General features: G+C 55.5%; 1 protein-coding gene across 1 annotated transcript in view; it reads right to left on the bottom strand.

The window, feature by feature from the left end:
• The window catches only part of LOC123760856 (serine-rich adhesin for platelets), a 312,965-nt gene extending 290,973 nt beyond the window's left edge, over positions 1-21,992 (bottom strand). The window contains 1 exon segment of the mRNA XM_069329888.1: positions 21,760-21,992. Coding sequence (XP_069185989.1) covers positions 21,760-21,797 — 38 coding nt within the window. The 5' untranslated portion in view covers positions 21,798-21,992.
• Positions 21,993-27,726: the final 5,734 nt, after the last annotated feature.

Raw genomic sequence — 27,726 nt, 5'->3', positions numbered from 1 at the left:
ATTGGCTAGTGGTTGTGGGTGATTGGCTAGTGGTTGTGGGTGATTGGCTTATGTAGTGGGTAATTGGATGGTTGTAGTACATTAGAGATTAACTCAGGTTAACTGTGAACTTTGGGTCTTGCTATATATATATATATATATATATATATATATATATATATATATATATATATATATATATATATATATATATACACACACTCACTAACATATGTGGTATGTGTGTGTGTGTACTCACCTAGTTGTGTTTGCGAGGGTTGAGCTCTGGCTCTTTGGTCCCGCCTCTCAACCGTCAATCAACTGGTGTACAGAACTACAAAGGTTTAAACGTGTATGGAGGTCTCACTACTGACCCCCCCCCCCCCTCCAGGATGCAACCCACAACAGCTTTCTAACTCCCGGGTGCCTATTTAATTCTAGGTGAAGAGAAGCAATAGGTGAAAGGAAACGTGACCAACCATTTCTGCCCCGTCCAGGAATCGAACCTGGAGCCCCCGATTTGAGACGAGAAGCCAACAAGGCAGGTAGAGGGGTGTACAGCTCCGTGATACACCAAGCTGTGCGTGAACGCGAATGTCTTCGTGTGATATCTTTAAGGTGTCGAGGATGTTATCCTGATAATTACTGTGATGCATAAAGTTGCTATCATAGATAACGGGTTTTGCTACTGTTAATACTTTGCAAATATAATTGGCGGTGTTCACTAGGATAGCATCTATCTTGAGGTTATCTTGAAATGATTTCGGGGCTTTTAGTGTCCCGCGGCCCGGTCCTCGACCAGGCCTCCATCCCCCAGGAAGCAGCCCGTGACAGCTGACTAACACCCAGGTACCTATTTTACTGCTAGGTAACAGGGGGCATAGAGTGAAAGAAACTCTGCCCATTGTTTCTCGCCGGCGCCCGGGATCGAACCCGGGACCACAGGATCACGCGTCCAGCGTGCTGTCCGCTCGGCCGACCGGCTCCTGAGCAAGTTGCACGAGTGATCCGTGCACCAGGCTGGTGTTGGAGCTACGAGGAGCCAGATCGCGTTACTCAAGGATCTCTTGTGTCTCTTGTCCTTAGCTTGGTCTAAGAAGCTGCCAAACCTGTTTAGGACCATGTTTAAGACCATGTTCTCATTTACTACCCAATGCTTGGAGCCTGTGTCATATTGTTAATTGGTTGACCGTGACAACTGTATTATTCACATTAACGCAAGTCGCTGGACGGTAGAGCGACGGTTTCGCGTCATGCAGGTCGGCGTTCAATCCCCCGACCGTCCACAAGTGGTTGGGGCACCATTCCTTTCCCTCCGTCCCATCCCAAATCCTTATCCTGACCCCTTCCCAGTGCTATATAGTCGTGATGGCTTGGTGCATTCTCCTCATAGTTCCCTTTCCTTTTCGAAAGCCAGGGGCCAGATTCACGAAGCAGTTACGCAAGCACTTACGAACATGTATAACTTACCTCAATCTTTGGCGGCTTTGGTTACATTTATTAAACAGTTTACAAGCATGAAAACTTGCCAATCAACTGTTGTTATTGTTATAAACAGCCTCCTGGTGCTTCGGAGCTCATTAACTGTTTAATAATTGTAAACAAAGCCGCCAAAGATTGAAAAAGATGTTCAGGTTCGTAAGTGCTTGCGTAATTGCTTCGTGAATCTGGCCCCTGGCCTGTAAGACTGCAGGCCGTCCTCGACTCAAGTCCATTCCATTCAGTGGTCGACCCCACAGATGCATTCATCAATTATTACATGATGTTCATTCAAAACAGGAATTTTCTCAAATATAAATTAATATTATAATGTATTAGTATATTGTGTATATATAGACATAGGTTAGGTTAGGTGTTTAGGTTCTGTTGGCGATTATTTGTATTTGTAGTACGTGGGTGAAGCATTTACAGCGTTGTGGCTCGAACACCAGTCGTCAGTGAAGCACTTGTTCCGGAAGTGTTCGAACGTCAGCAGTTGTGAGTCGTGTGTAAACCGCTTTTCATTCATAAACAGCTGAGGGGGGTTGGCGGGTGGATGGAATCACTTTTGGGTCTTTCTTTGGAGGACGAGCTATAACGACAATTAACACGAGAGTAATACACAAGAGATCATTGGATAGTAATGATGCCAGAGGATGATGATGACAGGTCCATCATGTTGACCAAACCACACACTAGAAAGTGAAGGGACGACGACGCTTCACAATGGACTTGAGAATGGTCCAGGACGGACCGAAACGTCGTCGTCCCTTCACCTTCTAGTGTGTGGTCTGGTCAACACACTTTAGCCACGTTATTGTGACTCATCGCCTGCACAGGTCCATCATATCCCTGTCTTACACTGAGCGCTGAGAACACTCTGGTGTTCACCAGAGAACATGACTAACTACACATAGTCAAGTTATACCTAAACTAAATTTCCCTGTACAAATCTACCCTCTCCTAATAGGCTAACCTTTCCCCCCCCCCTCCACCAGAAACTGGTACACGGGCCGTGGCCACAACTGGTACAGGGCCCAGGGGCCACCACTGGTACACGCCCCGGGGGCCACCATGTAACACCGTAAAGGTGTTTTGTTTAGTTTTATTTAATACATACATAGAGATACATGAGTCAGAGACAAGGATCTGAGAGGTGTGAGTTTAGAGAGCCATTTCCCTTATCCCACCGCTGCCACCATGGTAACATACATACATTGTATGATTGATACATTACATGGTCAATTTTGGATACAAGTCCAATATATCATCAAGTGTTCCAGTACTCATATAGTATGTATATGATGTAACTATATAACCTGAGCTTGTAAAAGCACCTTCATCACCTTCAGTGATTAAGTGCTTAATTGCACACTAGTTTCTTTATCAGCTACGTCACCCTGTCAGAGTAAATGAGACAGATGTATGTGAATGCATGTGTGTGTGTATATATGTATGTATATGTGTGTGTGTGTATGTATATGTATGGGTATAAAGCATATATGGAAGCTGATCAGAATTACATTTCACCTTTGTGAATGTACATTAATGACACTATGTAAAAGACACATCAAACACTTTATGTAGGACATACGTAAATCTGTGTATCTTTGTATTTACGTATGTAGGTTAGCTTAGCATTTTAAAAGCACCGAATCACCTTCTGTGGTTGAGTGTTCAATAAACCCTTGAACTATATGTTTAACACTTCTCTAACCCTGTCCATGGAGGACAGAAGAAAATGTATATATGCTGGTTAGCATTGTAAATGTGTGGCCACGTCTGTGGTAGAAAATAATATAAAAAAAAAAAAAAAAAAAAAAAAAAAACATGGTAACGGGGGGTAGGGGAAATGGATCTCTGTTGTCCATTATTCCACCCCCCAGTTAACTAACGAGGCCGGGGGAAACAGCTCTCTCTAGTCCGTTATCCCGTCCCCAGTTAGCTAACTATTCTAGAGCACCCTCCAGAGTTCCTAAGGCAACCTCTCTCGTTCAACACCTTGTAACCTAGGTTTTTTTTTTTTTTTTTTTGAGATATATACAAGAGTTGTTACATTCATGTACAGCCACTAGTACGCGTAGCGTTTCGGGCAAGTCCTTAATCCTATGGTCCCTGGAATACGATCCCTGCCGCGAAGAATCGTTTTTTCATCCAAGTACACATTTTACTGTTGCGTTAAACAGAGGCTACAGTTAAGGAATTGCGCCCAGTAAATCCTCCCCGGCCAGGATACGAACCCATGACATAGCGCTCGCGGAACGCCAGGCGAGTGTCTTACCACTACACCACGGAGACTACCTAGTATTTGACTACTAGTATTTGACTACCTAGGTGCTAAGACTACAAGGCGCCGTCACTTGATCAGCTACCCGAAACTCTAGAGAGAACTCTAGAATACACTTCACTGCCACAAACGTATAAGAGAAACGAAAGTGAAGAGATGAATAATGAAGTAATTAGTGAGGGTTTGGGGTGAGAGAGGTAGAGAGGTGGGAGGAGCGAGGAGGGTCATTAGTTCTTATTAGTTATTATCATTAGTATTAGTCATTAGTTAGGGTCATTAGCCTCTCCTCTGCTCTGCTGGCTGGTCTATTGCTTCTCTCTTCCTATGCTCCCTCGGTATATATTGGGGAACCTAGTAGCTAACTCCGCCCACAAGTAGATAGCCTCAGGCACTATACCAAGCCACACCTAAACGTCGGCATGTTTGACGGACCTACCCGGCTACAATTATCAGATTAGCGGAAGCAAGGTGAAATTCTCATGGCTGACCTCAGGTCACTTGGTGGTCATTAACACTTAGAGGTGTGAGTTTCAGGCCGACAAACTGGTGCCTCTCAGATCCTTGTCTCTGACTCGTGTATCTCTATGTATGTATTAAATAAAACTAAACAAAACACCTTTACGGTGTTACAACCACTGGCACAGGGCCCGGGGCCCACCACTGGCACAGGGCCCGGGGCCCACCACTGGTACAGGCCCCGAGGGCCACCACTGGTACAGGCCCCAGGGGCCACCACTGGTACAGGGGCCAGGGGCCACCACTGGTACAGGCCCCGGGGGCCACCACTGGTACAGGCCCCGGGGGCCACCACTGGTACAGGCCCCGGGGGCCACCACTGGTACAGGGGCTGGGGGCCACCACTGGCCCCGGGGCCCACCACTGGTACAGGGGCCAGGGGTCCCCACTGGTACAGGCCCCGGGGGCCACCACAGGGCCCAAGGGCCACTACTGGTACAGGGGCCAGGGGTCCCCACTGGTACAGGCCCCGGGGGGCCACCACTGGTACAGGCGCCGGGGATCACCACTGGCCCCGGGTCCCACCACTGGCACAGGGGCCAGGCCTGCCATGAATCAATAAGACACGACTAAGGAAGGTTCCCGCCTAAACCGTCCCGCCAGCCGCCCTACGCCTGGCAGGCCGGGGCCGTCCAAGCCTATACGCACTCCACACTTTGTGAATACTAAACAGTTCCTGCCACCACTCTGCCCCCTGGTATATACGCACCCAAGCTGCCCTCCGGAGACTTACGCAACCGGTGGCACGCCGTAACCGGTGAAATATAAGGACCAGTAAAGTAGAGCTGCGTAAGGCGCTGTTTTACTGAGTTCTTTAAGAGTTTTCGACCTCAAGAACGCTTGATTGTTTCAGTGTTCACGTCTACTGTGTGTGTGTGTGAAGTGAATGTTAAGTACTGGGTACTGGGTACCTGTCCTCTCAGTACTGGTGTACTGCCTGTACTCTCAGTACTGGTGTACTGCCTGTACTCTCAGTACTGGTGTACTGCCTGTACTCTCAGTACTGGTGTACTGCCTGTCCTCTCAGTACTGGTGTACTGCCTGTACTCTCAGTACTGGTGTACTGCCTGTACTCTCAGTACTGGTGTACTGCCTGTACTCTCAGTACTGGTGTACTGCCTGTACTCTCAGTACTGGTGTACTGCCTGTACTCTCAGTACTGGTGTACTGCCTGTACTCTCAGTACTGGTGTACTGCCTGTACTCTCAGTACTGGTGTACTGCCTGTCCTCTCAGTACTGGTGTACTGCCTGTACTCTCAGTACTGGTGTACTGCCTGTACTCTCAGTACTGGTGTACTGCCTGTCCTCTCAGTACTGGTGTACTGCCTGTACTCTCAGTACTGGTGTACTGCCTGTACTCTCAGTACTGGGTACTGCCTGTACTCTCAGTACTGGGTACTGCCTGTACTCTCAGTACTGGGTACTGCCTGTACTCTCAGTACTGATGTACTGCCTGTACTCTCAGTACTGGGTACTGCCTGTCCTCTCAGTACTGGTGTACTGCCTGTACTCTCAGTACTGGTGTACTGCCTGTACTCTCAGTACTGGTGTACTGCCTGTACTCTCAGTACTGGTGTACTGCCTGTACTCTCAGTACTGGTGTACTGCCTGTACTCTCAGTACTGGTGTACTGCCTGTACTCTCAGTACTGTGTACTGCCTGTACTCTCAGTACTGGGTACTGCCTGTACTCTCAGTACTGGGTACTGCCTGTCCTCTCAGTACTGGTGTACTGCCTGTACTCTCAGTACTGGTGTACTGCCTGTACTCTCAGTACTGGTGTACTGCCTGTACTCTCAGTACTGGGTACTGCCTGTACTCTCAGTACTGGTGTACTGCCTGTACTCTCAGTACTGGGTACTGCCTGTACTCTCAGTACTGGTGTACTGCCTGTACTCTCAGTACTGGTGTACTGCCTGTACTCTCAGTACTGGTGTACTGCCTGTACTCTCAGTACTGGTGTACTGCCTGTACTCTCAGTACTGTGTACAGTGTACCCCGTTTCACTGTTGACGTGGGTGGTACTCTCCCACTGTTGACAGTTGCCAGTACGCCCCAGGCGCTGTATTCACCCAGTTGTATTCACCCAATTGTATTCACCCAGTTGTATTCACCCAGTTGTATTCACCCAGTTGTGCTTGCGGGGGTTGAGCTCTGCACTTACAGCCCGCCTCTCAACTGTCACTCAATCAACTGTTACTAACTACAATTTCTTTTTTCACACACACACACCCAGGAAGCAGCCCGTAACAGCTGTCTAACTCCCAGGTACCTATTTACTGCTAGGTGAACAGGAACATCAGGGTGAAAAAAAACTACCTATTGTTCCACGCCGGGAATCGAACCCCGGGCCACAGGATTACTAGTCCCGCACACTGTCCACTCAGCTACCAGCGGCCAATAAGTGTGTGTATCGGCTGCATTAATAATGTGAGAACTTCCTTTAAAAATGTATAAATAACAGTCACGAGCATTATATATTTTTCATTTTTCATTTCGAGCATTTTTCTCTTGTAATCTTTATCATTTATCAATTCTGATTGAATTTACCTACTTAAAATTATCTGCTAGATTAAGGACCTGCCCGAAACGCTGCGCGTACTAGTGGCTTTACAAGAGTGTAAATACTGTACTATCCAATGTATTCTCACTAACCCAATGTACCTTCTTGTATATATATATATATATATATATATATATATAAATAAATAAATAAATAAATAAATATATCCTGGTCCGTGTACATTTGACGACAAAGTTATGACTGGAGATTAGTGTTAAATGTTGAAATACAGTAGACGACATAATAAACTAATCTATCAATGTAGGAGAGAGAGAATTATAAATTTGAATAACATTGGGACGGTTGGCGGGAACACGAGGCTACCGCCGCCCGCTGTCTTTGCCAGAGGCATCCATTATCTATATATATTTCTATAGCAGGAACACTGGGTTAGGTAGCATTGGGAACATTGGGAGCCGGTCGGCCGAGCGGACAGCACGCTGGACTTGTGATCATGTGGTCCTGGGTTCGATCCCAGGCGCCGGCGAGAAACAATGGGCAGAGTTTCTTTCACCCTATGCCCCTGTTACCTAGCAGTAAAATAAGTACCTGGGTGTTAGCTGTTACGGGCTGCTTCCTGGGGGTGGAGGCCAGGTCGAGGACCGGGCCGCGGGGACACTAAAGCCCCGAAATCATCTCAAGATAAGAAGATAACACACAATTTATAGACGGCCATGTTTAATGTTTGCATTCATGGCTACATTGATAAATGTATATACATGCGCGGGTAGCTGATTACTTCAGATATCTTGGCACCTTGTAAGATATCTTACACCAGCAGCCTATGATTACAGTCAAGTCTTACATGTATAGAGGCCCATTAGCAGCCTCTGTAGTTAACTGTGAGGCCTCTTGCTTGTAGTGAGGTTGTTCACTGCTCTATAGAGGTGGTTTCACACTCTTTACGGTCACTGATCCTTGTACCTGTAGCGTCCTAATTAATGGTCTGGTCGAGGACCGGGCCGCGGGCACGCTAAGCCCCGGAAGCACCTCAAGGTATGGTCCCATATACTCCCCCCTCCCCCCTTGTATCCTCTGGTACCATAACCTGTACATTTCCTCAACTTATGGCCTCTATATATTGCAAAAAAGATTCTCCCCCCTCCCCCCCAGCGACCATGGCTCTTTAGGAACCAGGGCGGCCAGATTCACGAAGCAGTTACGCAAGCACTTACGAACGTGTACATCTTTCCTCAATCTTTGACGGCTTTGTTTACATTTATTAAACAGTTTACAAGCGTGAAAACTTGCCAATCAACTGTTGTTATTGTTATAAACAGCCTCCTGGTGCTTCCGAGCTCATTAACTGTTTAATAATTGTAAACAAAGCCGCCAAAGATTGAGAAAAGATGTACAGGTTCGTAAGTGCTTGCGTGAGTGCTTCGTGAATCTGGCCCCAGTTCTCTATAGAAATATAAGTTGATTTAAGGTAGGCTGTGATATATTCTCGCAATAGTTTGATAACGTTTCATAGATGTATACAAGTAATTCAAATATTAGTGACTCGAATTTTCCTTGCAAAAAGTTCCTTCTGATACAAGTGCTTATTGACCCCACAGGCTGGAGAGAGAGAGAATGTGATCATGTGACGTCACACTGTCAACAATCACAACAGTATCATGATGATCTACAGGTTTCGTGGATTTATACTTGCAATTAGCACTGTCCTCCTAATTTAGGCTTCAGTACCCATATGCTAACCTTACAGAAAACGGGGCATTATGTAAATATAGCGAGCCGCTATAACTTTCTAGTACATAATTTCTGGCCTTAGCTAGATAACATATACGTCAAATATGTGACATTTTATTATGAGGACGGGTTGCTAACTTGACGTGGGCGCCGATATAACAGTATTTTGATTACCATCAAAATCCAGGAGATATTTCATGGATTTATGCATTTTAATTTTAGGTGATCAGTTATCAGTTGTTATCAGTTACCTGTACTAACGATGCAACGTTGATTACGCTGGCAAATGGCAACAAGGAGCCTGACAATTCTATGTTACAAGTTATCCAGGAATTGTGTAGATGTTATTTTGCTGAAAAGACTTGGACCCTAATGTTTGTTTTGGTCCCAGAGTAAAAGTCATTTGGGGCCAGGTGGGGAGGATCAGGGTGAGGGTGGGGAGGACCAGGGTGAGGGTGGGGAGGATCAGGGTGAGGGTGGGGAGGACCAGGGTGAGGGTGGGGAGGACCAGGGTGAGGGTGGGGAGGATCAGGGTGAGGATGGGGAGGATCAGGGTGAGGGTGGGGAGGACCAGGGTGAGGGTGGGGAGGATCAGGGTGAGGGTGGGGAGGACCAGGGTGAGGGTGGGGAGGACCAGGGTGAGGGTGGGGAGGATCAGGGTGAGGATGGGGAGGATCAGGGTGAGGGTGGGGAGGACCAGGGTGAGGGTGGGGAGGATCAGGGTGAGGGTGGGGAGGACCAGGGTGAGGGTGGGGAGGATCAGGGTGAGGGTGGGGAGGACCAGGGTGAGGGTGGGGAGGACCAGGGTGAGGGTGGGGAGGATCAGGGTGAGGATGGGGAGGATCAGGGTGAGGGTGGGGAGGACCAGGGTGAGGGTGGGGAGGATCAGGGTGAGGGTGGGGAGGACCAGGGTGAGGGTGGGGAGGACCAGGGTGAGGGTGGGGAGGATCAGGGTGAGGATGGGGAGGATCAGGGTGAGGGTGGGGAGGACCAGGGTGAGGGTGGGGAGGATCAGGGTGAGGGTGGGGAGGACCAGGGTGAGGGTGGGGAGGATCAGGGTGAGGGTGGGGAGGACCAGGGTGAGGGTGGGGAGGACCAGGGTGAGGGTGGGGAGGATCAGGGTGAGGATGGGGAGGATCAGGGTGAGGGTGGGGAGGACCAGGGTGAGGGTGGGGAGGACCAGGGTGAGGGTGGGGAGGATCAGGGTGAGGGTGGGGAGGACCAGGGTGAGGGAGGGGAGGACCAGGGTGAGGGAGGGGAGGACCAGGGTGAGGGTGGGGAGGACCAGGGTGAGGGAGGGGAGGATCAGGGTGAGGATGGGGAGGATCAGGGTGAGGGTGGGGAGGATTAGGGTGAGGGTGGGGAGGACCAGGGTGAGGGTGGGGAGGATCAGGGTGAGGGTGGGGAAGATTAGGGTGAGGGTGGGGAAGATCAGGGTGAGGGTGGGGAGGATTAGGGTGAGGGTGGGGAGGATCAGGGTGAGGGTGGGGAGGATCAGGGTGAGGATGGGGAGGATTAGGGTGAGGGTGGGGAGGATCAGGGTGAGGGTGGGGAGGATCAGGGTGAGGGTGGGGAGGATCAGGGTGAGGGTGGGGAGGATCAGGGTGAGGGTGGGGAGGATTAGGGTGAGGGTGGGGAGGACCAGGGTGAGGGTGGGGAGGATTAGGGTGAGGGTGGGGAGGATCAGGGTGAGGGTGGGGAAGATTAGGGTGAGGGTGGGGAAGATTAGGGTGAGGGTGGGGAAGATCAGGGTGAGGGTGGGGAGGATCAGGGTGAGGGTGGGGAGGATCAGGGTGAGGGTGGGGAGGATCAGGGTGAGGGTGGGGAGGATCAGGGTGAGGGTGGGGAGGATTAGGGTGAGGGTGGGGAGGATTAGGGTGAGGGTGGGGAGGATCAGGGTGAGGGTGGGGAGGACCAGTGAGGACCAGGGTGAGGGTGGGGAAGATTAGGGTGAGGGTGGGGAAGATCAGGGTGAGGGTGGGGAGGATTAGGGTGAGGGTGGGGAGGATCAGGGTGAGGGTGGGGAGGATTAGGGTGAGGGTGGGGAAGATCAGGGTGAGGGTGGGGAAGATTAGGGTGAGGGTGGGGAGGATCAGGGTGAGGGTGGGGAGGACCAGTGAGGACCAGGGTGAGGGTGGGGAAGATTAGGGTGAGGGTGGGGAAGATCAGGGTGAGGGTGGGGAGGACCAGTGAGGACCAGGGTGAGGGTGGGGAGGATCAGGGTGAGGGTGGGGAGGACCAGGGTGAAGGGTGAGGGTGGGGAGGACCAGGGTGAATTGTGAGGGTGGGGAGGACCAGGGTGAAGGGTGAGGGTGGGGAGGACCAGGGTGAGGGTGGGGAGGACCAGGGTGAGGGTGGGGAGGATCAGGGTGAGGGTGGGGAGGACCAGGGTGAGGGTGGGGAGGACCAGGGTGAGGGTGGGGAGGACCAGGGTGAGGGTGGGGAGGATCAGGGTGAGGGTGGGGAGGATCAGGGTGAGGGTGGGGAGGACCAGGGTGAGGGTGGGGAGGACCAGGGTGAGGGTGGGGAGGACCAGGGTGAGGGTGGGGAGGACCAGGGTGAGGGTGGGGAGGACCAGGGTGAGGGTGGGGAGGACCAGGGTGAGGGTGGGGAGGACCAGGGGTGAGGGTGGGGAGGACCAGGGTGAGGGTGGGGAGGACCAGGGTGAGGGTGGGGAGGACCAGGGTGAGGGTGGGGAGGACCAGGGTGAAGGGTGAGGAGGACCAGGGCGAAGGGTGAGGGTGGGGAGGACCAGGGTGAAGGGTGAGGGTGAGGAGGACCAGGGTGAAGGGTGAGGGTGGGGAGGACCAGGGTGAGGGTGGGGAGGACCAGGGTGAGGGTGGGGAGGACCAGGGTGAGGGTGGGGAGGACCAGGGTGAAGGGTGAGGGTGGGGAGGACCAGGGTGAGGGTGGGGAGGACCAGGGTGAGGGTGGGGAGGACCAGGGTGAAGGGTGAGGGTGGGGAGGACCAGGGTGAGGGTGGGGAGGATCAGGGTGAGGGTGGGGAGGATCAGGGTGAGGGTGGGGAGGACCAGGGTGAGGGTGGGGAGGACCAGGGTGAAGGGTGAGGGTGGGGAGGACCAGGGTGAGGGTGGGGAGGACCAGGGTGAAGGGTGAGGGTGGGGAGGACCAGGGTGAGGGTGGGGAGGATCAGGGTGAGGGTGGGGAGGATCAGGGTGAGGGTGGGGAGGACCAGGGTGAGGGTGGGGAGGACCAGGGTGAAGGGTGAGGGTGGGGAGGACCAGGGTGAGGGTGGGGAGGACCAGGGTGAGGGTGGGGAGGACTAGGGTGAAGGGTGAGGGTGGGGAGGACCAGGGTGAGGGTGGGGAGGATCAGGGTGAGGGTGGGGAGGATCAGGGTGAGGGTGGGGAGGACCAGGGTGAAGGGTGAGGGTGGAGAGGACCAGGGTGAGGGTGGGGAGGACCAGGGTGAAGGGTGAGGGTGGGGAGGACCAGGGTGAGGGTGGGGAGGATCAGGGTGAGGGTGGGGAGGATCAGGGTGAGGGTGGGGAGGACCAGGGTGAGGATGGGGAGGACCAGGGTGAAGGGTGAGGGTGGGGAGGACCAGGGTGAGGGTGGGGAGGACCAGGGTGAGGGTGGGGAGGACCAGGGTGAGGGTGGGGAGGACCAGGGTGAGGGTGGGGAGGACCAGGGTGAGGGTGGGGAGGACCAGGGTGAGGGTGGGGAGGACCAGGGTGAGGGTGGGGAGGACCAGGGTGAGGGTGGGGAGGACCAGGGTGAGGAGGACCAGGGTGAGGGTGGGGAGGATCAGGGTGAGGGTGAGGAGGACCAGGGTGAGGGTGGGGAGGATCAGGGTGAGGGTGGGGAGGACCAGGGTGAGGGTGGGGAGGACCAGGGTGAGGGTGGGGAGGACCAGGGTGAAGGGTGCTGGCAGCAGAGCTCCACTGCTCCATCACAAGCCATCAAGGAGGACCGTCAGAGCATCTCCTGGGGGCACCTAACAGGTGAACATAGCGAGGAATCATCATGGGCCAAACTTGAAGGAGTCATCACGGAACTCATCCAAAAATACTGGCCAAAAAAGGAGAAAGAAAAGAAAGTTAACAAGCTGGATAACTCGGGCAGTAAGACAACCATTGATAACCAAGATAAACCTTTTGAGAACATCTCAACCCACGACGGACATCATAGATTATAAGATATACAAGACGGCGCTAAACTCACCCACCCAGGATATCACATCAGAAAAAAAAACTATGAATGACAACTTGCCCCAAATAAACACAGATCCCAAATCGTTCTATGCCTATATATGAAATACCACCAAAACAAGGACCCCTTAAAGATGAGACTGACCAATTTATAATGGATGATAAGAGGGCAGCAAACACATTAAATGAACCGACTTGACTTGATCCACAATGGACTTGAGAATGGTCCAGGACGGACCGAAACGTCGTCGTCGTCCCTTCACCTTCTAGTGTGTGGTCTGGTCAACATACTTCAGCCACGTTATTGTGACTCATCGCCTGCACATTAAATGACTATTTGACGTCAGTGTTCACACTAGAAAGGTTAGATAACATCCCATCACCCACACGAGGGGGGCCTCGTAGCCTGGTGGATAGCGCGCAGGACTCGTAATTCTGTGGCGCGGGTTCGATTCCCGCACGAGGCAGAAACAAATGGGCAAAGTTTCTTTCACCCTAAGTGCCCCTGTTACCTAGCAGTAAATAGGTACCTGGGAGTTAGTCAGCTGTCACGGGCTGCTTCCTGGGGTGTGTGTGTGTGTGGGTGGTGTGGGAAAAAAAAAAAAAAAAAAAAAAAAAAAAAAGTTGTTAGTAAGTTAGTAGTTAGTAAACAGTTGATTGACAGTTGAGAGGCGGGCCGAAAGAGCAAAGCTCAACCCCCGCAAAAACACAACTAGTAAACACGAATGTCTCAAGGAGAAGAGAATGGATTTACGAATATAAAAATAACACGCGAAATAATCCGGAATAACAATGACAAACTAAAAAGACTCAAAAGCCGCAGTTGTAGATGGAATACAATTCAAAAAGAATTGTAAAAGAGTCGTAGAGGAACTGGCAGAAGAACTGTACCCACCACCGGTCGGGAGCAGGTCGGCCGAGCGGACACCACACTGGACTTGTGATCCTGTGGTCCTGGGTTCGATCCCAGGCGCCGGCGAGAAACAATGGGCAGAGTTTCTTTCACCCTATGCCCCCTGTTACCTAGCAGTAAAATAGGTACCTGGGTGTTAGTCAGCTGTCACGGGCTGCTTCCTGGGGGTGGAGGCCTGGTCGAGGACCGGGCCGCGGGGACTCTAAAGCCCCGAAATCATCTCAAGATCTCATCATCTCAAGATAACCACTGAAATCACTTTTCACAAAAGTCCCCCTAGATTGAAAGCATACAAATGTCAACCCAATTTAAAAAAGGGAGAAAGAGTTCAGGTGAGAATAACCAGAGAATCAGCATGACACGACACACCTGCAAGCTCCTGGAGAGAGTCCTAAGGGCGGGAATCACTCCCCATCTTTCACTGAACAATCTTCTAAAATCGACAGAACGTTGGTGTGTTAAATATAGATCCTGCCTTACAAACCTGCTCTAAATATAGATCCTGCCTTACAAACCTGCTCTAAATATAGATCCTGCCTTACAAACCTGCTCTAAATATAGATCCTGCCTTACAAACCTGCTCTAAATATAGATCCTGCCTTACAAACCTGCTCTAAATATAGATCCTGCCTTACAAACCTGCTCTAAATATAGATCCTGCCTTACAAACCTGCTCACATTTTTGGAAACGGTAACCAGTTACTCAGACAAAGAACTTCCGCTTGATTTATTATACACATGGATTTTGCTAAAGCTTTTGATAAGGTCCCACAGGAAACACTGACAAGGAAATTACATGGACATCTTGAGGTTATCTTGAGATGATTTCGGGGCTTTATATAGTGTCCCCGCGGCCCGGTCCTCGACCAGGCCTCCACCCCCAGGAAGCAGCCCGTGACAGCTGACTAACTCCCAGGTACCTATTTTACTGCTAGGTAACAGGGGCATAGGTTGAAAGAAACTCTGCCCATTGTTTTTTTCTCGCCGGCGCCTGGGATCGAACCCAGGATCACAAGTCCAGCGTGCTGTCCGCTCGGCCGACCGGCTCCCTAAATGATGGAATAAATCCGACATGGAATAAATGGAAGAATATTAGAATGGTTATAAGAGAGAAAACAAAGAGTGGTGCTAAGTGAGAATGGATGTGACTGGAGGAATGTGGTAAGTGGTGTACCACAGGCGGCCATCTTGGGACCAACCCTCGTGTCATAATCATCAGTCACATACATTCAGAAACTTGTGTAAAGAATCATTCAGAACTTTGTATACCACATATGTCAGGCCAATCCTGGAGTATGCAGCCCCAGCATGGTGTCCATATCTAGTCAAGGATAAGACTAAACTGGAAAAGGTTCAAAGGTTTGCCACCAGACTAGTACCCGAGCTGAGAGGTATGAGCTACGAGGAGAGACTGCGGGAATTGAACCTCACTTCGCTGGAAGACAGAAGAGTTAGGGGGGGACATGATCACCACATTCAAGATTCTGAAGGGGATTGATAGGGTAGATAAAGACAGTCTATTTAACACAAGGGGAACACGCACTAGGGGCACAGGTGGAAACTGAGTGCCCAAATGAGCCACAGAGATATTAGAAAGAACTTTTTTAGTGTCAGAGTGGTTGACAAATGGAATGCATTAGGGGGTGATGTGGTGGAGGCTGACTCCATACACAGTTTCAAGTGTAGATATGATAGAGCCCGATAGGCTCAGGAATCTGTACACCTGTTGATTGACGGTTGAGAGGTGGGACCAAAGAGCCAGAGCTCAACCCCCGCAAGCACAACTAGGTGAGTACATGAGAATATCACAAACCACATCATCAAATTTGCAGACGACACAACAAAGATTTATGGTAAAGTGGGGACTGATAATGATATTGAAGTCTTATAAACAGATCTACAAGAACGCCACACATGGTCAGAAGACTGACAAACGCTTGTTAATATTGACAAATGGAAGACCTTGCATGTGGGGCATCACAACCACCACCACAACTACCACATTAATAACATTACATTACACAACATTGATGTAGATGAGGACCTCGCAGTCTAACTCCAACACTCAATATATGTTACATAACAGGCAGTAGCGCACGAACAAAAATAACCCAATGTAATTTTTTTGTTAATTTTGCCCCGAGGGGCGAGTTTATTAGGCAGCGCCACTCAAAATCCTGCCAGAGGTAAGTCCACTGTGGCACCAGGAGCGGCTGAGGGCCACAGGGCTAACAACACTGTTAACCAGGCAACATAAATCATGCCAGAGGTAAGTCAACTGTGGCACCAGGAGCGGCTGAGGGCCACAGAGCTAACAACACTGTTAACCAGGCAACATAAATCATGCCAGAGGAAAGTCAACTGTGGCACCAGGAGCGGCTGAGGGCCACAGGGCTAACAACACTGTTAACCAGGCAACATAAATCATGCCAGAGGTAAGTCAACTGTGGCACCAGGAGCGGCTGAGGGCCACAGGGCTAACAACACTGTTAACCAGGCAACATAAATCATGCCAGAGGTAAGTCAACTGTGGCACCAGGAGCGGCTGAGGGCCACAGAGCTAACAACACTGTTAACCAGGCAACATAAATCATGCCAGAGGAAAGTCAACTGTGGCACCAGGAGCGGCTGAGGGCCACAGAGCTAACAACACTGTTAACCAGGCAACATAAATCCTGCCAGAGGTAAGTCAACTGTGGCACCAGGAGCGGCTGAGGGCCACAGAACTAACAACACTGTTAACCAGGCAACATAAATCATGCCAGAGGAAAGTCAACTGTGGCACCAGGAGCGGCTGAGGGCCACAGAGCTAACAACACTGTTAACCAGGCAACATAAATCATGCCAGAGGTAAGTCAACTGTGGCACCAGGAGCGACTGAGGGCCACAGAGCTAACAACACTGTTAACCAGGCAACATAAATCATGCCAGAGGAAAGTCAACTGTGGCACCAGGAGCGGCTGAGGGCCACAGAGCTAACAACACTGTTAACCAGGCAACATAAATCATGCCAGAGGTAAGTCAACTGTGGCACCAGGAGCGGCTGAGGGCCACAGAGCTAACAACACTGTTAACCAGGCAACATAAATCATGCCAGAGGAAAGTCAACTGTGGCACCAGGAGCGGCTGAGAGCCACAGAGCTAACAACACTGTTAACCAGGCAACATAAATCATGCCAGAGGTAACGGTTGAGGGCCACAGGGCTAACAACGCTTTCAACCAGGCAACATAAATCATGCCAGAGGTAACGGTTGAGGGCCACAGGGCTAACAACACTGTTAACCAGACAACATAAATCATGCCAGAGGTAACGGCTGAGGGCCACAGGGCTAACAACACTGTTAACCAGACAACATAAATCATGCCAGAGGTAACGGTTGAGGGCCACAGGGCTAACAACACTGTTAACCAGGCATGAGATGGGAGATCTCATTGAAACTTATAGAATACTGAACAATTTGCTGAATGTTGACCCGGAGAATGTCTTCAAAGGGTCATTTGTAACACTAACAAGGAGCAGCAGTTACAAGCTCAACAAGCCACAATCTTGGACTGAGAACACCAGATGCTTTTCCACACACAGGGTTTACCCATGGAACCGCCTACCCGCCACAGCCGTAAATGACAAAACTCTGGTAACTTTTAAAGGACAACTGGAGAATATCATCAAGGCATATAGGGGGACCTTCGACAAGCCGCCGGCTTCCTGTCCTTGTCGAGGATACTAGGGTTAGTGGCCCTCAGGTAAATTCAGGTAAAGTTCCGATTATGGAATATCTAACGGTCCACTGTTTCTTCCCCATACCCCAATAGTAAGGGGGTATGGGGAAGCCCTCCACACTACTTTACAAGCCGTCCACACTACTTTACAAGCCCTCCACACTACTTTACAAGCCCTCCACACTACTTTACAAGCCGTCCACACTACTTTACAAGCCCTCCACACTACTTTACAAGCCGTCCACACTACTTTACAAGCCCTCCACACTACAAGGAGCCAGGGACCACTCTACAAGGAGCCAGGGACCACTCTACAAGCAGCCAGGGACCACTCTACAAGCAGCCAGGGACCACTCTACAAGCAGCCAGGGACCACTCTACAAGCAGCCAGGGACCACTCTACAAGCAGCCAGGGACCACTCTACAAGCAGCCAGGGACCACTCTACAAGCAGCCAGGGACCACTCTACAAGCAGCCAGGGACCACTCTACAAGCAGCCAGGGACCACTCTACAAGCAGCCAGGGACCACTCTACAAGGAGCCAGGGACCACTCTACAAGGAGCCAGGGACCACTCTACAAGGAGCCAGGGACCACTCTACAAGGAGCCAGGGACCACTCTACAAGGAGCCAGGGACCACTCTACAAGGAGCCAGGGACCACCCTACAAGGAGCCAGGGACCACCCTACAAGGAGCCAGGGACCACTCTACAAGGAGCCAGGGACCACTCTACAAGGAGCCAGGGACCACTCTACAAGGAGCCAGGGACCACCCTACAAGGAGCCAGGGACCACTCTACAAGGAGCCAGGGACCACTCTACAAGGAGCCAGGGACCACTCTACAAGGAGCCAGGGACCACTCTACAAGGAGCCAGGGACCACTCTACAAGGAGCCAGGGACCACTCTACAAGGAGCCAGGGACCACTCTACAAGGAGCCATGCAGGGACCACTCTACAAGGAGCCAGGGACCACTCTACAAGGAGCCAGGGACCACTCTACAAGGAGCCAGGGACCACTCTACAAGAAGTCAGGGACCACTCTACAAGGAGCCAGGGACCACTCTACAAGGAGCCAGGGACCACTCTACAAGGAGCCAGGGACCACTCTACAAGGAGCCAGGGACCACTCTACAAGGAGCCAGGGACCACTCTACAAGGAGCCAGGGACCACTCTACAAGGAGCCAGGGACCACTCTACAAGAAGTCAGGGACCACTCTACAAGGAGCCAGGGACCACTCTACAAGAAGTCAGGGACCACTCTACAAGGAGCCAGGGACCACTCTACAAGGAGCCAGGGACCACTCTACAAGGAGCCAGGGACCACTCTACAAGGAGCCAGGGACCACTCTACAAGGAGCCAGGGACCACTCTACAAGGAGCCAGGGACCACTCTACAAGGAGCCAGGGACCACTCTACAAGGAGCCAGGACCACTCTACAAGGAGCCAGGGACCACTCTACAAGGAGCCAGGGACCACTCTACAAGGAGCCAGGGACCACTCTACAAGGAGCCAGGGACCACTCTACAAGGAGCCAGGGACCACTCTACAAGGAGCCAGGGACCACTCTACAAGGAGCCAGGGACCACTCTACAAGGAGCCAGGGACCACTCTACAAGGAGCCAGGGACCACTCTACAAGGAGCCAGGGACCACTCTACAAGGAGCCAGGGACCACTCTACAAGCAGCCAGGGACAAGAAGCCGCCACACATACACCAGTGAGTGGGGGCGGAGAGCGCGGCCACACAGGGGGGCGCCCAATCTCAGCTCCCCCGCCCGCCCCCCGGCAACACGGCACCCCCCTCCCCCCCCCCCCCCGACAACACCCCCTCCCCCCCACCCGGCAACACCCCCGCCCCCCCACCCGGCAACAGCACCCGTCGATACTCGCCTGGTAAACCTACTCTTTCCCGGGCCTCAGTGTCTTTGTGGCCACGCTCGCACACGCACGTGCACCCACGCACGCTGCAGCCGTCTCACTCCCAGGTACCTATTCACTGCTAGGTGAACAGGGGCATCGGGTGAAAGAAGCTCTGACCATTTGTTTCTGCCTTTGGGAATTGAACCCGGGCCTTTAGGACTATGACCCTTTGAGGACTTTACACTGAGCCACGAGGCGTAGTGTGTGTGTGTGTGTGTGTGTGTATGTGTGTGTGTGTGTGTGTGTGTGTGTGTGTGTGTGTGTGTGTGTGTGTGTGTGTGTGTGTGTGTGTGTGTGTGTGGTCACCTATTTGTACTCACCTATTTGTGCTTGCGAGGGTTGAGCTTTGGCTCTTTGGTCCCTCCTCTCATCTAGATGTACACACACATGCACACACACACACACATGGTGTACATGTGTGTGTGTGTGTGTGTAGTCACCTATTTGTGCCTGCAGGATCAAGCTCTAGCTCTTGGATCCCGCTTTTCTAACCGTTGCTGGTCTAATACACTGACTCCTGACCAATTTTCCCATCATACATGCTAATTTTCCTGAAGAATGTTCTGACTTGTGCCGGCGTAGCGTAAGCATGCGGCTGGCGTTATTCTTTTTATCTGAGCCTCTCCAGTCTCTTGATCTCATTCCCATCACCTTACACTTGCTGTTATTGAACTCTAGCAGCCATTTCTCGGAACAGCTAAGTCATCTTTGGGACTCTTGGAGAATCTTAAAATCCTTATCCGTCTCACCCTCATTAGCTTCGCATCACCTGCAAACATCGACATAATTAAGACTTAGTAATTAGTAACAGTTGATTGATTGACGGTTGAGAGGCGGGACCAGAGAGCCAGAGCTCAACCCCGGCAAGCACAACTAGGTGACTATACACAGTAATATAGAGACTGTGCTGGGAGGGGAAATCAATTGTTTAGAAGAGCGAGACAACTGTGTAATGACTGTATAGGTGCTAGGATGGCAGCGGGTGCCAGTCGTTGCCATCCCTCAGGGTGCCAGTCGTTGCCATCCCCCCAGGGTGCCAGCCGCTGCCATCCCTCAGGGTGCCAGCCGCTGCCATCCCTCAGGGTGCCAGCCGCTGCCATCCCCCCAGGGTGCCAGCCGCTGCCATCCCCCAGGGTGCCAGTCGCTGCCATCCCTCAGGGTGCCAGCCGCTGCCATCCCTCAGGGTGCCAGCCGCTGCCATCCCCCCAGGGTGCCAGCCGCTGCCATCCCCCCGGGTGCCACACGCTGCAATCCCCCCGGGTGCCACACGCTGCCATCCCCCCGGGTGCCACACGCTGCCATCCCCCCGGGTGCCACACGCTGCCATCCCCCCGGGTGCCACACGCTGCCATCCCCCCGGGTGCCACACGCTGCCATCCCCCCGGGTGCCACACGCTGCCATCCCCCCGGGTGCCACACGCTGCCATCCCCCCGGGTGCCACACGCTGCCATCTCCCCGGGTGCCACACGCTGCCATCCCCCCGGGTGCCACACGCTGCCACCCCCCCGGGTGCCACATGCTGCCATCCCCCCGGATGCCACACGCTGCCATCTCCCCGGGTGCCACACGCTGCCATCCCACCGGGTGCCACACGCTGCCATCCCACCGGGTGCCACACGCTGCCATCTCCCCGGGTGCCACACGCTGCCATCCCCCCGGGTGCCACACGCTGCCATCCCCCCGGGTGCCACACGCTGCCATCTCCCCGGGTGCCACACGCTGCCATCCCCCCCGGTGCCACATGCTGCCATCTCCCCGGGTGCCACACGCTGCCATCCCCCCCGGGTGCCACATGCTGCCATCCCCCGGGTGCCACATGCTGCCATCCCCCGGGTGCCACACGCTGCCATCCCCCCCGGGTGCCACATGCTGCCATCCCCCGGGTGCCACATGCTGCCATCCCCCGGGTGCCACATGCTGCCATCCCCAAGGTGCCACACGCTGTCATCCCCCTGGGTGCCACACGCTGCCATCCCCCCGGGTGCCATCCCCCCCGGGTGCCACACGCTGCCATCCCCCCGGGTGCCACACGCTGCCATCCCCCCGGGTGCCACACGCTGCCATCCCCCCGGGTGCCACACGCTGCCATCCCCCCCGGGTGCCACATGCTGCCATCCCCCGGGTGCCACACGCTGCCATCCCCCCGGGTGCCACACGCTGCCATCCCCCCGGGTGCCACACGCTGCCATCCCCCGGGTGCCACACGCTGCCATCCCACCGGGTGCCAGTCGCTGCCATCCCCCCCGGGTGCCACATGCTGCCATCCCCCAGGGTGCCACACGCTGCCATCCCCCAGGGTGCCACACGCTGCCATTCCCCCCAGGGTGCCACACGCTGCCATCCCCCAGGGTGCCACACGCTGCCATCCCCCAGGGTGCCACACGCTGCCATCCCCCCGGGTGCCACACGCTGCCATTCCCCCCAGGGTGCCACACGCTGCCATCCCCCCAGGTGCCACATGCTGCCATCCCCCAGGGTGCCACACGCTGCCATCCCACCGGCTGCCACCACTCACCTAGAGGAGTGGAAGCGCTTCTTGAGACCCTTAAACATGGTGAGTGTTGAGGGGCCGAGTGCGGCTCCCGCCTGCGTCGAGGGCCCGCAGCGAGGTACTCCTCGCGGCGCGCCGCCACACTTCACTACTCCGCGAGTACCGCGTAAACAAGGACAGGTTGAGTGATTGTTGACACATGAGTGGTAAACAAAGCCCCCGGAGCGGCGCACCGCAGCGTCTGCTCCCCGCCGAGACTCTCGCTAAACTGAGCTCTGCGACACAAACATGTCTCGACCCAAGCTCCTCTCACGAGTATCGATTTTGGTCTCGTCCCGAGCTGCTCTACCTCATGAATGGAGTAAGTGGATAAATAGTTGTTAGGTTCCACACCCCCTGCTCCACACCCAGGGCACCTGATCCACACCCAGGGCCCCCTGCTCCACACCCAGGGCCCCCTGCTCCACACCCAGGGCCCCCTGCTCCACACCCAGGGCCCCCTGCTCCACACCCAGGGCCCCCTGCTCCACACCCAGGGCCCCCTGCTCCACACCCAGGGCCCCCTGCTCCACACCCAGGGCCCCCTGATCCACACCCAGGGCCCCCTGCTCCACACCCAGGGCCCCCTGCTCCACACCCAGGGCCCCCTGCTCCACACCCAGGGCCCCCTGCTCCACACCAGGGCCCCTGCTCCACACCCAGGGCCCCCTGCTCCACACCCAGGGCCCCTGCTCCACACCCAGGGCCCCCTGCTCCACACCCAGGGCCCCCTGCTCCACACCCAGGGCCCCCTGCTCCACACCCAGGGCCCCCTGCTCCACACCCAGGGGCCCCCTGCTCCACACCCAGGGGCCCCCTGCTCCACACCCAGGGCCCCATGCTCCACACCCAGGGGCCCTGTTCCACACCCAGGGCCCCCTGCTCCACACCCAGGGCCCCCTACTCCACACCAGGGCCCCCTGCTCCACACCCAGGGCCCCCTGCTCCACACCCAGAGCCCCCTGCTCCACACCCAGGGCCCCCTGCTCCACACCCAGGGCCCCCTGCTCCACACCCAGGGCCCCCTGCTCCACACCAGGGCCCCTGCTCCACACCCAGGGCCCCCTGCTCCACACCCAGGGCCCCCTGCTCCACACCAGGGCCCCCTGCTCCACACCCAGGGCCCCCTGCTCCACACCAGGGCCCCTGCTCCACACCCAGGGCCCCCTGCTCCACACCCAGGGCCCCCTGCTCCACACCCAGGGCCCCCTGCTCCACACCCAGGGCCCCCTGCTCCACACCCAGGGCCCCCTGCTCCACACCCAGGGCCCCCTGCTCCACACCCAGGGGCCCCCTGCTCCACACCCAGGGGCCCCCTGCTCCACACCCAGGGCCCCATGCTCCACACCCAGGGGCCCTGTTCCACACCCAGGGCCCCCTGCTCCACACCCAGGGCCCCCTACTCCACACCAGGGCCCCCTGCTCCACACCCAGGGCCCCCTGCTCCACACCCAGAGCCCCCTGCTCCACACCCAGGGCCCCCTGCTCCACACCCAGGGCCCCCTGCTCCACACCCAGGGCCCCCTGCTCCACACCAGGGCCCCTGCTCCACACCCAGGGCCCCCTGCTCCACACCCAGGGCCCCCTGCTCCACACCAGGGCCCCCTGCTCCACACCCAGGGCCCCCTGCTCCACACCCAGGGCCCCATGCTCCACACCCAGGGGCCCTGTTCCACACCCAGGGCCCCCTGCTCCACACCCAGGGCCCCCTACTCCACACCAGGGCCCCCTGCTCCACACCCAGGGCCCCCTGCTCCACACCCAGGGCCCCCTGCTCCACACCCAGGGCCCCCTGCTCCACACCCAGGGCCCCCTGCTCCACACCCAGGGCCCCCTGCTCCACACCCAGGGCCCCCTGCTCCACACCCAGGGCCCCCTGCTCCACACCCAGGGCCCCATGCTCCACACCCAGGGGCCCTGTTCCACACCCAGGGCCCCCTGCTCCACACCCAGGGCCCCCTACTCCACACCAGGGCCCCCTGCTCCACACCCAGGGCCCCCTGCTCCACACCCAGAGCCCCCTGCTCCACACCCAGGGCCCCCTGCTCCACACCCAGGGCCCCCTGCTCCACACCCAGGGCCCCCTGCTCCACACCAGGGCCCCTGCTCCACACCCAGGGCCCCCTGCTCCACACCCAGGGCCCCCTGCTCCACACCAGGGCCCCCTGCTCCACACCCAGGGCCCCCTGCTCCACACCCAGGGCCCCATGCTCCACACCCAGGGGCCCTGTTCCACACCCAGGGCCCCCTGCTCCACACCCAGGGCCCCCTACTCCACACCAAGGCCCCCTGCTCCACACCCAGGGCCCCCTGCTCCACACCCAGGGCCCCTGCTCCACACCCAGGGCCCCCTGCTCCACACCCAGGGCCCCTGCTCCACACCCAGGGCCCCCTGCTCCATACCTAGGGCCCCTGCTCCACACCCAGGGCCCCTGCTCCACACCCAGGGCCCCTGCTCCACACCCAGGGCCCCTGCTCCACACCCAGGGCCCCCTGCTCCACACCCAGGGCCCCCTGCTCCACACCCAGGGCCCCCTGCTCCACACCCAGGGCCCCCTGCTCCACACCCAGGGCCCCCTGCTCCACACCCAGGGGCCCCTGCTCCACACCCAGGGCCCCTGCTCCACACCCAGGGCCCCCTGCTCCACACCCAGGGCCCCTGCTCCACACCCAGGGCCCCCTGCTCCATACCTAGGGCCCCTGCTCCACACCCAGGGCCCCTGCTCCACACCCAGGGCCCCTGCTCCACACCCAGGGCCCCTGCTCCACACCCAGGGCCCCCTGCTCCACACCCAGGGCCCCCTGCTCCACACCCAGGGCCCCCTGCTCCACACCCAGGGCCCCCTGCTCCACACCCAGGGCCCCCTGCTCCACACCCAGGGCCCCCTGCACCACACCCAGGGTCCCCTGCTCCACACCCAGGGCCCCTGCTCCACACCCAGGCCCCTGCTCCACACCCAGGGCCCCTGCTCCACACCCAGGCCCCTGCTCCACACCCAGGGCCCCCTGCTCCACACCCAGGGCCCCCTGCTCCACACCCAGGGCCCCCTGCTCCACACCCAGGGCCCCCTGCTCCACACCCAGAGCCCCTGCTCCACACCCAGGGCCCCTGCTCCACACCCAGGGCCCCTGCTCCACACCCAGGGCCCCTGCTCCACACCCAGGGCCCCTGCTCCACACCCAGGGCCCCTGCTCCACACCCAGGGCCCCTGCTCCACACCCAGGGGCCCCTGCTCCACACCCAGGGCCTCTGCTCCACACTACGCTAGTGAGTGGTGTGTCCGTCATGAGGAAGAGAGCAGTGTGAGGGGGGAGGAGAAGGGGGGCGGCCTCACGCTGCGTAAATGTCTACAACTGTGAGGAGTGGGGGCGGCGCCCCCCCCCCCCCGAGGGTGAGAGAGTAGGGAGCACGTGCGTGCAGGCAGCCTTACACGCACCCTGGCCGCTGCATGGGCAACATCTTCCCTCTCCCACCCATATTCTGGGAAATGTCTCCCACTTCCCTCTCCCTTAAATTCCCAGAGTGCCACGGCTCTGTCTCCCCTTTGTGCCACGGGCGGTGACCTGGCGCGGTGCTGCCAGTGTCTCCAGCCCCCTCCGTGTGTGTGGGGGGCCCTGGCCACCACCAGCCCCCTCCGTGTGGGGGGCCCTGGTCACCACCAGCCCCCTCCGTGTGGGGGGCCCTGGCCACCACCAGCCCCCTCCGTGTGGGGGGCCCTGGCCACCACCAGCCCCCTCCGTGTCCCGTGTGTGGCCCTGGCCACCACCAGCCCCCTCCGTGTGTGGGGGCCCTGCCCACCACCAGCCCCCTCCGTGTGTGGGAGCCCTGCCCACCACCAGCCCCCTCCGTGTGTGGGGGCCCTGCCCACCACCAGCCCCCTCCGTGTGTGGGGCCCTGGCCACCACCAGCCCCCTCCATGTGTGGGGCCCTGGCCACCACCAGCCCCCTCCATGTGGGGGCCCTGGCCACCACAAACTCCAGTCTAGCTAGACCCAGCTCCAGTCTAGCTAGACCCAGCTCCAGTCTATCACTTTATCAGAGTAAACATAATCTGACCTTCAATAGACATTGTGACGGTAAAGCGTTGGTGTTCGGCTGTTTCAAAAGCTAGGGGCAGGGCCTCGTCACATTAAAGAAAAAAAAAGAGAAAAGCTGGAACTTTCATCTGTGGTAAGGTAATGGGAAGACACACAAAACACAAGTAAATTTAACAATGAAATTTTAATTACGTTAGAAAAACAAGACATGAATAAAATTAAGTATAAAATATACAAGGCAAGTCAACCAACAAAATAATAAGAATAATCACTGGCAAATGAAAAGTTACGTTAAGACAAGTGAGTGATAGCAAAATAAATAATAATAGAGCTGGAATATTGGCTTCGAGCTGCCACCTCCCTTAGTACACGAAAGCCAAGGCTTAGTCTACCAGCGAGAGATGTCAACTGCAAGGAGCACTGGGATATTCTGACTATTCTGGGCCACTGCAGCCCAGACATCAACTTGTGGCGGAGGGCGGAGGGCAGGTGCGACGGGACACCAGCCAATCAGCGACAGGCAGGCAATGGACAAGCAGTTTGCCGGTTTACGGTGGCGGGGGCGAGCAGGTACGCCAGTGGGGTTTTGGAGATACTTACTGGATATATCTTCTATATTATCTGTTGTTGTTAAGTACTTTGAAGGGAAGAGCAGGCTCAATCTCTCTTGAAAGAGATTATCGTCACAACATGTTTACTGAACTGTGTAAATAATCATTTTCACGGTAATAATAATTACACTGTCATATCACACCTTATCTTTTCCCTCCCTTATCTTCCCACACCCTTTACTTTCACCCTTACCTTCCTATCCCTTACCTCTCCCCTCCCATACTCCCCCTTCATCTCGCCCCCCCCTACTCCCCACACCTCTGGCCCCCACACCCCCACCCCACATGTTCACTATATCCCTGGTAACACCTTCCATTACCGGGAGCCTAGAGAGCATTAAACACAAATGAAGAGCACTAAACACCAGAAAAAGCGGGGTCCAAGAGGCGGAGCTCGACCGTGCAGACACAATTGGGTGATTACAGGGAGACGCGACGCCTAATATTTTGCCGTATAACGGGGTCGTTACGCTCATCCCCCGCCCCGTTATTGGCAATACTGGACCAGCTTTTATCTCCAGCGTTACTGTGACGCCCTCGTGTAGCTGTCACTCTCTGTCTGTCTCTCTGTCCCTCCATGCTTAGTTCTCCCTGTATCCTCCTGTCCCTCCATGCTTAGTTCTCCCTGTATCCTCCTGTCCCTCCATGCTTAGTTCTCCCTGTATCCTCCTGTCCCTCCATGCTTAGTTCTCCCTGTATCCTCCTGTCCCTCCATGCTTAGTTCTACCTGTATCCTCCTGTCCCTCCATGCTAGCAGGCACACACCAGGTCACACAGGCAGACACAGGTCACACAGGCAGACACCAGGTCACACAGGCAGACACAGGTCACACAGGCAGACACCAGGTCACACAGGCAGACACAGGTCACACAGGCAGACACAGGTCACACAGGCAGACACCAGGTCACACAGGCAGACACAGGTCACACAGGCAGACACAGGTCACACAGGCAGACACCAGGTCACACAGGCAGACACAGGTCACACAGGCAGACACAGGTCACACAGGCAGACACCAGGTCACACAGGCAGACACAGGTCACACAGACAGACACAGGTCACACAGACACACACCAGGTCACACAGGCAGACACCAGGTCACACAGGCAGACACAGGTCACACAGACAGACACAGGTCACACAGACAGACACAGGTCACACAGGCAGACACAGGTCACACAGACAGACACAGGTCACACAGACAGACACAGGTCACACAGGCAGACACCAGGTCACACAGGCAGACACAGGTCACACAGGCAGACACCAGGTCACACAGGCAGACACAGGTCACACAGGCAG

The sequence above is a fragment of the Procambarus clarkii genome, chromosome 3 (genome assembly GCF_040958095.1).
Source record: "Procambarus clarkii isolate CNS0578487 chromosome 3, FALCON_Pclarkii_2.0, whole genome shotgun sequence".
NCBI lineage: Eukaryota > Metazoa > Arthropoda > Malacostraca > Decapoda > Cambaridae > Procambarus > Procambarus clarkii.
The sequence above is the reverse complement of the archived record's forward strand: the minus strand, read 5'-3'. Positions and strand labels throughout refer to the sequence as shown.